The sequence below is a fragment of the Melozone crissalis genome, unplaced genomic scaffold (assembly GCF_028551555.1).
Source record: "Melozone crissalis strain CALT ecotype California unplaced genomic scaffold, PUWL_Pcris_2 ptg000006l_1, whole genome shotgun sequence".
Lineage (NCBI taxonomy): Eukaryota > Metazoa > Chordata > Aves > Passeriformes > Passerellidae > Melozone > Melozone crissalis.
Window position 1 is genome coordinate 18,365,100 of NW_026535784.1, and position 12,214 is coordinate 18,377,313.

The window sequence follows — 12,214 nt, forward strand, 5'->3', positions numbered from 1 at the left end:
ATATACCAATAAAACCAATTTTGTATTCAGTAGAGTGCAATTAGAGTTTTATCAGATATAAAATTTTATAATCAGAAAGATGTGAAATATAATGGTTAGAGTATATATTGCTTATAACACATAAGTAAGCAGAAAGCTTAGAGTCAGACTTTCATAAATTCTGTTATTTTTGGTATGGAAACTTATCTTTGCTCTTATGCATATTTCTGAATTCAACTTCAGTAAAAATACAAAATATACTCAGCTTAAATTCTCAAGATGTTTTTCATTCATAAAATTTTCAAAATTTACCCAACTCAAATATGTGGATTCATATAAGTACATACACATTTGGCACATACGGAAACACACACACACATCAGTTATGCAGCGTCAGAGCTCTCAAGAGACGCATTTTCATAAGAAATCATATTTTCATAAGAACCACATGTTTCCTAAGCTGAAGACTCTAAAGCAGTGAATTTTCCATTATTTACCAGAAGTTCATGAGTATTTTTATAGCATAGGCTTTTCTGATTCCAGTTCTGTCAAATTTATTTTTAGACATGGGATGATCAACAACTGAATTATTATGAGGAAATGCCTCATTCTCAATTAAAAGTGCTGAGGTGGCTGCATTTTCCCATGTTCAGTTTTGAAATGCTTCTAGCATTCAAGGCTGTTCAAATACTGCAACTAAACCAATAAAATTATAATGCTCTGCTGTAGAGGTTCTAACCACTGGGATATTGTTTTTTACTGCATTATACAGAGTGTTAAATGCTTTGTATGTAGTAAGTAAGGACAAAAGACAATAAAAAATAAAATAATAATAAAGAAGTATTTTTAAAAAAGTTGTATTGGGGAAAGAGAAAAATAAAGGTATTTCTCTGTGGGGGGAATTAAGGGATAGATTTCTAATTCCTCTGATTAGGCTGGACAGAGGAAGGTGACAAAAATGGTAATAAATGCTGATAAAACCAGGCTGCAGTTGGAAACACTTATTTTCTACTATCTCAGCTGGCACATGGTATATTAAACACTGCTAATTAAGTATGTTTTCATATTTGTGTTGAGTGTTTTTCCAGCCTTCATATCATCTTTATATATGCTTGAAATTAAATCCATTTTGGTTGTGGATGAAGAATGCTCCTCTCTAAAAAAGCTTTTCAGGACTTGTGAAGATAGTTTAACAAAGAAAAAAAAAAGATGTATTTACTGATATTCTGGAAGAGACAGTAGGGGACAACTTCACAAAAAAATTCTAGGATAGAAGTCCTCCTTAACCTAGCTGTCTCCCATTCCATGATGAGGAGCTCACAATGGCTGCATCCTTAGCTCTAGTGATAGTGGTTGCATTTCTGACACTTCCCCTATTTAACTTTCTCCCTGGACAGACTAGCACACCAAGAAGGACTATAGGAGCTGAAGTGTCGCTATAGGACACGACAAGCACACTACTGTTCTCAAGGTGAAGGAAAAAAGGGAAGTTTTATTCTCTGACTCTAATATTTATAGTTTTACAAAAGTGACAGCGGATTGGAAGGTGACAGTGACACCTCTCCAATGACACTAGTCAAACTAACAGTCTATCAACTCTCTCTTCTTCTATAAAAGAATGCAAAACAATGAATTATTTACAGAAAGTGTGTAAGAAAATTTACTACAAGAATGTTAACATCAGAAAGCTTAGAAAATCTTAAAAAACCAAAGTGACACTATAGCCTGAAAAAAACCCAACAAACTGAGACTGTAGCTTATTTTAAAGATTATACAAAAGAGGGAGCACCTAGTGGACTTACTAGTACATGCAAATTTGGCTTCTTCCATTTATGTTGACAAAGTTGCATCTGAAGAAGCTTCTGTGAAGATTGATGTGTCACTTTTTGTGTCCACATGACGGTACACAGAGTGTAAATTTTGTGTACTGTACAATGGTAAGGTCCCATGGAGCCAATTCTGACAAACAACTCTTGCAAATCCATACTTATTCTCTGATCATGTATTTCTTGATAGACTCTACTATGACATGCAGTTTGACATTTTCTACTTACAGATAAGAAATAGGTGGACAAGCAAGACTATGACTAAACAGTAGAATTTGACCAAGAGAAGATTGACCAAGAGATTTTAATCATCTTCAAGATTTGGTTTTCAACATTCTGATAAATACCTTCTCATATAACACTGCACTGCTTTACAATATATAGCTAGCAGTAAAGAGCAAAGTGAGAATAAGGCAGAGGAATAGGCAGGCAGCTAAGCCTATCTCCACCAGTTAGAGTGCTGGGACTCAGCACTCTGATGCACAAAGCTAAGCTATAACTTTCATATTTCAGGATCTACCTGCACCACTTCTTTGTTAAAAGAAGGTGGAAGCAGGGACTTGTTCTCAGAAGTTCCTCTCTCTGGTACTCCTTAGGAAACCAATAGTATTATTTCCCTTTTCTCATTGCACATGCAGACACCAGTGATTTAGTTAATAGCATATCTCTTTTTTGCACTTGTATCTCCCTCATGTAAAACTCTGAGCACCACCAGACCCATCCTAGGTACTGATTATATCACCTCACAATGTACCCAATTCCCCCAAATCCCAGTTCTGCTCCCTTACCCATCCTTTCTTTAGCAACGAAAGGGAAGGGCAGCAGGCAATTTGTTCAGACTCACAGAGGCCACTGGCCAGCAAGGCAGTTCTAGCCCAGGGTTTGTGGGCTGAGGGGGGTGAGCTCTGCCAAGTGCTTGTACAGGTATCTCTGCCATTCACTAATGAACTCTACTCTGCATCACCACAGACACTCATTGAACACTTATCATGATGTAATGCAAAAATCTCTCACATGGATTGGCTATAGCTTTGAATGGGGATTTCAGTTTGAATTTGAGATTATGGTTTTAGAGTATGCACTGACATTTTGGGAATCTCATTCCTCCTGGGCTATCTAAACCTCTCCAATGCAAATTATTGCCACTGAACTTACATTCAATGTGATGTGAGTGGCCTTTCAGAGAAAATAGGCTGCCTTTATACCCTCCCTTTACTCATTAGGAGTCACAGAGTATTTTTCCCTTAAGCTTTTAGGGCATAAGCAGCTGTTACTCAGCTGACCTGAGCTGCTAGTCTAAGCATTTTCAAAAGTCCATGAGAACACTTCTGTCCCCTATGCCAGTGCAGACTGCTTGGCTACATCACCAAAACTGAAAAGGGATAATTTTCAGAAAAGCTGCAAAGTACACACTTGTTTTTTTCCTCCTCACAAACTGGAAACAAAACAAAACCCCACCTTTATGAGAACTCTTCCAGCCCCAAACATTCCCACAAAATGGAAGCAGTGCTTTCAAGTTTCCTTTAATTAGCACCACTTTCCTCTCAACCACCCCCCTTTCTTCTGCAGCTCAAGCATATACAACAGTTGAACTAGAAGATGGACAGGAGTGAGCAGTCCAAGATGTCACTGCTCCTCTGCCACAATCCCACTCATAGAAATATAAACTAGCAGATTAGTATGGCCTTGAACTAACAGGACAGAATGTACACACAGTAACACTAAATGTTGACAAAATGTAAGAGACAATACAAGGGATCATAGCATTTTAGAATCGTGTAGGTATTTACCATGGTGGTGTATATCATAAAAATTAGCATAATTAAATAGCAATCTCTTTTTCTCCATCTTGTTTCAGTTTACGTCAACACTATTGAAATAGCTAAATGTATATGTACATATTATTATTCCTGCTTTTACACAGATCCTAAATAAAACATTTTATGTATATGGCATCTGGTTTAGTTCTAGAAATGGTATCTTGAAATTTAACCACACTGAACTGTTATTATTTATAAAGCTTCCCTTAGAAATAAGACAATATTTGTACTTTTTAACATTTATATTTTTATTTTTCATAATACTTACCATGCTGAAGGGCTTTTAGTGGAAACCAAAACAGAATGAATGAGTGGAAGAGGCCATTTAAACAATGAACCCAGAAAACCTAAGAAAGAGAAAACAGAAAATGCATGAGAACCATTTGCAATAAACTAGCTCTGTGAACCCTGACCTTTCTTTTTATCCGTGTGTTAGATTCACAAAATGTGTTTTTGTTAGGCCACCACTGTGAAGTAATATAACTGACAGGCACTTTCTGCCTCTTAGCTCTTCATGGGTCATTTGTTTATTTTTATGCTTTGAAAAAAAGTGTGTATTATCTCCTCCTTTTAATTTCAATTCAGAAGGGAAATTAAAACATAAAAATATGGGAATATCATCAGAAAAATGAGACTAAACTAGACAGCTGGAACAATTCCTACATTCTAAGTGGGGAATTAAAAAGGACTCTAGCTTTTATAATTTGCATTTAGTATAAGAATAAATTTAGATAATAGAAAAATTAAAACCTGAGTTACACATATGCCTAACCTACATATTCCCACACACAAAGGAATTAAAAAAGGACAAATATCAGTTTCTTCTTTAATTTCTCCTTACATACTCCATTCTTGAGGAGCACAATTTGATCATATTAAAATTCCTTTAGTGTATTTGCTGAACAACTGAAGCTTTACTTTCAAACTTATTTTCATTTGTAAAAGATGCCTTCTGCAAAGGATTGTATTAAGTTTAAGAAAAAACACTCCATTAACATTTTCCATAACATATTGCATAATGACATAAAAAGACTTAATAAAAAATACGTAGCCCATTTCCTTCAGTATGGCAATATTGGTTTTTTCACTCACAATGCTTTTGACTGTTATGCCTTTTATTGTAACTGAATGATGTGTATCTTGAGTGTTAAGGTGTTCAAACAATTGAAATTAAGTTGCCTGTCTCACATTTTCCACAATGTCTCAACATCTTTTGTTAGATTATTCAGCTACACTTGGTTGCATGGTCCAATTTACACTCTAATACTTTGCACATTTAAACTTGTGCTACTCATTAACCTTTGTCTCTCCTTCTTGCTATGTCATTACCAGAAGTTTTTATTTGACAGAAAGCACAGGTGGGTGCAAGAAAAATTAGTTCTACTTTTCCATTTTCCTGACCAAGTCTTTTTGTCCCATGCTAATCCTTTAACCTCTGTCATGACCTCATAACCTTTGATCCCTTTTACCATAACAAATATCTGCATCAATATTCAAGGCAGTAATGTTTCCAAATCTTTAACACCAACTATTCAACTTATATAGGTGGGAATTTTGTAGCTGGTGAGTTTGTAGACATTTACTCATAGCAAATGTTGTATGGGAACAGTCACAGAATTTCAAGTCAACAATACATCTGTGCAAATGTTGTATGGGAACAGTCACAAATTTAAGTCAACAATATATCTGTGCAATAAAAAAAAAACAACTAAAGCTTATTTTAAAACAGAAATGCAACTATTATAACTCATACTTACACTGTTTATTAAAACTATCACAACACAAAAAAGTGTCTGTATTTATGGGACCATGAAAAGACTCATATTTGGAAAGCATTCACAGGGACACAAGAGACTGTTACAGTGTCCTTAAAAACTTTCAGGGTGGATTTTGAAAGGATGAAATGAGGAAGAAGGAGAAAAATTTCATCTGTTTCAGTGAACAAAGATAGTTTAGACAAATAATTATGTATATATTGGGGTAACTTGAGTTACATTGCACAAGTGGTGCAGATACAAGAGTTAAGTACGCTGTATCAGCTCTGCATATTTACTACAGACCATCACAAGTAAGCATTGTTAATTCCAGGATATATTGAAAATGTCCCCAAGTTCAACATAAAATGACATTACTTGAAATGTCACAATTATATTTACGAGAAATAAAATCAGAAGAATCTTTTACAAAAGTCAAATACTCATGAAATCACAGATTCGGGCACAAGTTTAATTTAGTTTTTTTCAAAAGAGATATTTTATGGGCAATGTTGTAGAAATTTTCTTTATTTTATGTATTAAAAAGAGTCCTACATTCTTTTACCATTACTTATGCTAGTCTCTCTAAGATGAACATCACCCAATTCTCACCAAAAGTAGCTTCAGATCCCTTTTGATCCACAGACGCATTCTTGACTCCCAAGTATTTTTTCCCAAAACTCAAAATTAAACCATAAAACCACAACTCCAAATTGACAGAGAATAGTACCATGTCCCTCCCTCTACAAATCTAGTGACAGTTCTTATTGTCCACTGCAACACTTCTCCACAGGCTTCAGTAATCCATTTCCATATAACAGTACAAATACATACAGCCCAGCAACAGTGAGGTCTAATCACTTCTGCCTACAGAAGACAGCTTTATTACCAGCAGGGAAAAAAAAAAGGGTTGAAAAATGAAATCCTAGTTGTCCATTTCCATACTTGGTAAAAATGAATATATATATATATGATTTGTACCATTCACTGACAAGTGTACACCTCGAAATAATAGCAATAAAAATCCCCTCCATTTTTAATTATGAGCAGCATAGAATAAAAAGGGTAAGTATACTGAAATCCTATGAATTTTTGCTTTATGTTTTGATTTTTACAAAGATCTACCTTAGTATTAAAGTCCAGTGCATTTTGGGAAGTCTTGTATAACTCAGGGTATTTCAGCATGTTTTCTTTTCGGCAGGATCTCTCAAATATTCCAAGAGTTAGAGGAGGCATTGCTGTAAACATCTAGGTGGTTTAAAAAGAAAAAATTGCAACATTTTAGAGGTGAGGATTTGCTTAAAGATTTCTTACTCAAGAACCATTCATGGTTAAATATACTTAAAGGCACACAAATTGTCTTACCACATTGTAAAGACCTATACACCATCTTTCAAAAAGAATTTGTCCAGAAAAGCCATTGACAAATGCAAACCAGACCTGCAAAAGATTAAAATCATGTATTACCCAAATGTCTTGCAAGGTACAATAAACAGATTTTTCCTCAGCCTCTCAAAAAGGGATACCCCTACAACACATTTACAACCACAATTGAAAATATTGTGGTTTAAATCCATATAAAAATTAATGATAAACCCAGCTTTCCATCAAGAACAGACAGCAGGCAATCTAGTCAGATATGTGAGCAATTCCATGTAAATAGGAAAACATTCAAAGGAGGTAGCTATTTTCAGAAGAAATGTCAGGTTCTTTAAGGTTTTAAGAGTGATTTAAGCTCACTTAATTCTTAATTAAATAAAAATTCTGACAAATATGGGCTGCTGGAGGGGGAACCTACAGATCAGTAGTTATTGTCTTCCCATTGTTAGCAAATTTGACTAACAGAATTCATTGATTAACCTGCTGTTTAAAACTACCAATAATCCTTACTCATAAAAGGATTAGGCTTTACCAGAGCATTAAAGTAGAGCTACTTAGTTAAGAAGCACTAACTCAGCTACATAGGTACTGTAGAGAGGGAAGTGGACATCTCTTTAATTGCATAATTTTTATCATTTTTTTGCTAAAAGGTTAAATGAAAGCAGATATAATTTGAAACGTGATAACATATTTTCTAATGTTTTACAGCACAGCATTCTGCACATCTACTTTCTCCTATTATTCTCATCCTTGAATTAGTTCAATGACAAAGTGGAGAAGCAGCAGATCTGATGAGTCTTTATGATCAAGTGATCAAGTTACACTGAAACTATATGGCCTAGGAAAAACATAAGCTCTTAAGTAAGACAAGTCAAAATAATTTGAACAGTCTACTCCATTTAACACTCAAGTTTTTCAAGTGAATTTTTAGATGCTGCTTTCTTACAGTTTACATTTCATTAAACTTCATTAAGGAAGCATGAATTACTACAATCAATACGTATGTTTATCAGTATGTACCCAAGCTGGCCTCCAGGTGACTGGATTCTATGACCAAACTCAGAATATTTTTAATCATGTGGTGCAATGTCTGAACATGTCTGTGACTACTTTGAGATGGAAAACCTCCTGAATTTGGCAACTACTAACACTAAAAATGGGAGGTAAAATCCAACAAAATTTGCTATTTTTTTCAACAGATAAGAGTAAATTTTTTTTTGGTGGCCACTTATTAAAAGAAGATTGGATACAAAGTCATGACTGTTCAAGGCTGCAATACAGAAAGAGTAAGAATACCCCGAATTTTCCAAAATCTTGCAATGCTAAATTTGTTTACTTTGGTAGTTTTAAGTGCAACAAGCACAATTTTCTAACCTTTCAGACTATAAACTGAAAAGAAAATGGAATTACTTTATTTTAGCTGAATCAGATTTTTAGCAGCTCTTTTTTATTTTGATTTTTGAATTTCAAAATATGAATTATGATTTAATTGTGATGAATTTGTTGGCAGCAGTTTCTCAGTAGCTGACTCTAAAGGTTCAAAATGAGTACATAATAAATTGTGCACTACAGAATAATTAATTATGCAGTCTACATCAGTACAATTGATGCTTTTCCCCCCTTGTTTGTATCAAATACTGGAGTAAAGTTTAGAAATATTGATTTGAAAGTGTTAGGGTGGTGGAAGATACATGACTCAGTAGCTGGTCATAAATATGTGTACATTTCATTGCTGGTAATTGCAAATAAAGAAAAGTATCCCTCTCTAGGAAGAAAATAGAAGACCACAAACACACATAGGCTTGACCCTTCATAACCAAGGAGTGTATGGAAAAGACATTAAATTTCCACTATGATTTAACTAGCAGGCAAAGTGTTATAAAACACTAATTTAAAATGGAAGGCCTAAATACATACACTGAATCTATTCCACATGTTGACTGCTCTTACAGGTAAATGATGTTAAGCAACACTTGGAAATGTTTTGGAGTGACTTTTAAAAAGCAAGGCAAGTATTTAGAATAAAATTTTAATTTGCAATGGAATGTTCCTTTCAGCTTATTTTGTACAGAATTTAAGTTAGAATTTTCAAGGTGTTTAAACTGAAAGTGGTTTTAGTATAAAATTGTAAAGAAATCCTTTAAGGTATAGTATTGACTTCCTGAAATATTAGCATTTACTTTTTTCTAAAGAAAGCATGCATGCAAGTTTTAGGCATTTTAGTCCATTTTAGTGCAATAAGGGACTGACCTTGGTCAGAGGCCTAGATGCAAACTAAAGAGAGATGAAATTTGGTAGCATCTCTAAGTCCTGAAGATCTTATGGAATATATCAATAAAAGTCCATGAAGAAGAAATCTTTCAATGTGGCTAAAAGCAGTGGTCTCTAGCAGAAACACTACTGTTTAGTGGAATACCACACATTTAACTTCAAGAGACAAAACATCTCTAGTATTTAAGCAGAAACATTAAGTTTATATTAGTTACAAGATTAAGAACAACTGGCTTATGCCATAATGGCTCAAAATTAAAAGAGCTAAAAGGTGGAAAAAGAAAAGACAAAGGACAAATACAGCCCTTACCTCAAACGATAAGAGAAGAAGAAAATAACCTACCTATTTGCCTTAACTTCTGAATCTTGGGCCCTAGAAAATTACACTCTTAATCCCATATGAAAAAAGTAATATGGAGCTTACTACATTATTAATAGTGACAAGAAACACTTGCTCTGCACTGGGCAATTTATTCAGAGACAAGTGTGTTCCATCCTCGTTATGAAGGACAATGAAGGAAGCTGTACCTGCAAAATAAGTTTTTAGAATGCTGGACAAAACACTAATTTAGGAGCAGACTCAAACACTTCTCTGTTAGGGTATAGGTCCTACTCTAACAACTCAAATTATGAATCCAGCTCCCCTTTACAGAAGAACAGGTGATGGGTGCTTTTAAAAATAGTATTTTAGTCTATATATATGAACAGGCAGTGAAAATTAGACTAGTCTGTAGTTCAACACCTACAAAATTTTCTAGTGAAAAGGAAAGAATTAGGTCCCCAGCCTGTCTAAAATGAGATGGACCTCAACAAAGATCCTTGTATTTCTAATTTTTCCAGCCATGTAATGCAAAAATATGGGCATGAGCACAATCACCTTCTGTTGTGTGTGTTTCAAACTGAACTCGGTGCAGTTTGCACACCTCAAGTAAGCCATGGCACAGTGAACCACAGCAGCTGAACTGTGCAGCTCAGACCCAGTGTGAGTATGCCCAGAAGCCCGCTCATGTTTGGGCTTATGCATTATATGGGTTATGCATTATATGATCATGGCTATTCATCTGATATGTCAGGCAAAGGAAATAGGAACACAATGGTCAATTCCAGTTATGGACATGAACTGCTTGGGGGAAGGGGGAAAATAACCTCCCCATCATCCAAAGTTTATGGAATAAAAAAAGTCATTATAGCTTGAATTACTTAATAAATTAATTATTTTCATGGTATCACTTAAATTGTTATAAATAGCCATGTTTAAACATCTGTGACTGAAATTTAAATCTCAACTCCACAGATCTGTTTCTTCTGCTTGTCTTGGTCTTTTATCACTCTTACTCTGATTCTTACTCTTATTTTTACTCTTTCATTTTATGTTTCATATTGGGTAATAATCAAATATTCTTATTTTTTAAAACTGTAATTCTTTTTTATTTAATATGAACCAGTTATTTTACATTACTGCTAGTTGTTACTAGATAGCAAAATGAGAAGTAGGAATAGGAAAATTCTGTTCCTCTGATGTCAAAGGGTGATTTTCATAGCTTCATCAAATGAGTAGTTTAATGACAGATGCATACAGTAATGGTAATTATAAAAATAAAACCAATCCACAAAGGAGTTCTCAGTCATGAGATCAATCTCAACATCAACCACCTTTGTAAAATGAAGTCAGCTCCTCCAAAATAAGTATGAGACTTTGCATAGGCTTATCCTACATGAGTGTGATGATCTGTACAGGCTCAATAAAGCACATTAGCGATCTACTAGAGATTCAAAGTTTTCACTTGCAATTTAGACTCATACATCAGAATATAGCCTCTCAAGTCATTGTGACTAGTCCTATACAAAAGATCAGGCCCATATTTAAATAGCTATAGCATCAAGACACAGAGTAGAAAATCATTATTACAGACCACTTCTAGTTTCTTATGAATAGGAGTTTAAATGTCAGTAAGCACTGATCACTGTGCTTCAGTATTACTATAGACCTTTACCATTTTCTGAATTAAGAAACCAATTGACATCAATTTCATATCAGCCCATGAATGCCTAGGATAAAGGCTATATTTTAGATTAAATGGAATATTTTCCATTATTTTCTTGATTAGTACTGAGCAGACATTTAAAACCAGGATACAGATCTATTAAGTAAGGGTAGGTATTTTTATTATTATCAGAATAAAAGAAAACTTGTTTAAAGTAACTTCCAGACGTGCCTTTCACAGTACTATTTTCTAAACTCCAAGACAGAGGAGGTGTGGCCACAAAAGCCTCACTGAAGTTTTCCTGATGTAGCATTTCTGCATATTAAGCAGCAGCTTACAAATACTCATTGAGCTCCCTGCTCCCACGCCTGATCTGTACAAAAAAACTGAAAAGAGAGACTCAAGACTGGCAGTTGTCCTTTCTGGAGACATTCAATGATGAATTTCTGCCCATTCACTCACAGTATTGACATGAGCTATTAACATCTCTGAAAAGTTTTCTGAGCTGACAAATGTGGGGTATACAGGAATTCAAGCAGAATTTATTTTGTCTTCCAGAGAAGGTATATATGGCAAAATGATTGCATGCATTATATATAAAGGGTCATAGCAACCCATGTCAAAATTATCTCTTTGCCCTTCAATTTGCTCAGGAAGATGAGACTATCTGTTCATAAAATCAAAATTTTGATCTTTAGACTATGATCTCTGTACCCTGCGTTTAACTTTCTTTCTCAAAAAATACAAATAGTGGAATACTTATATCTGATTTGTTAAAATTTACAACATGTTTGCAGGTGACAATTACAGAAATTTAAGACAAGTAAGTTGATATGTTCTAAAGCCAAACTTTATATGCTTTCTATAAGCAAAGTATACATTATTATTGTTTTTTTCAAATACTTCTAGAGCTACTGCTAATCAGTACTTGTGGAAGTCTGATCATGTAAGTAGATACACAGCCTTTGAAATACAGGCTCTAAAGTCAGCCACTTCTAGACAATAAAGGATCTTTAATGGACTTACTTTTTCTATAGCTTCCTACTTTATATTTTTCTTAAGAGGCTACAAACTTGCTGCTACTTACATAGAAATCTATTTGCAGTTATAACACAATAAGGAGAGAAAAAAGAGGAAATTTAGAAAATGTAAAAATATGGTAAGAAAAGTACACTCCTTTGGCTACAACATTGTACATA

At 34.4% G+C, this 12,214-nt stretch overlaps 1 protein-coding gene across 3 annotated transcripts in view; it reads right to left on the reverse strand.

Moving 5' to 3' along the window:
* The window catches only part of ATP8A1 (ATPase phospholipid transporting 8A1), a 103,038-nt gene that overhangs the window by 28,995 nt on the left and 61,829 nt on the right, over positions 1-12,214 (reverse strand). For all 3 annotated transcript variants that reach the window (XM_054292034.1, XM_054292052.1, XM_054292043.1), the window contains 3 exons: positions 6,745-6,819; positions 6,505-6,627; positions 3,894-3,972 (listed from right to left, as the gene is read on the reverse strand). In XM_054292034.1, the coding sequence (XP_054148009.1) occupies positions 3,894-3,972; positions 6,505-6,627; positions 6,745-6,819 (277 nt within the window). The remainder of the gene's footprint in view (positions 1-3,893; positions 3,973-6,504; positions 6,628-6,744; positions 6,820-12,214) is intronic.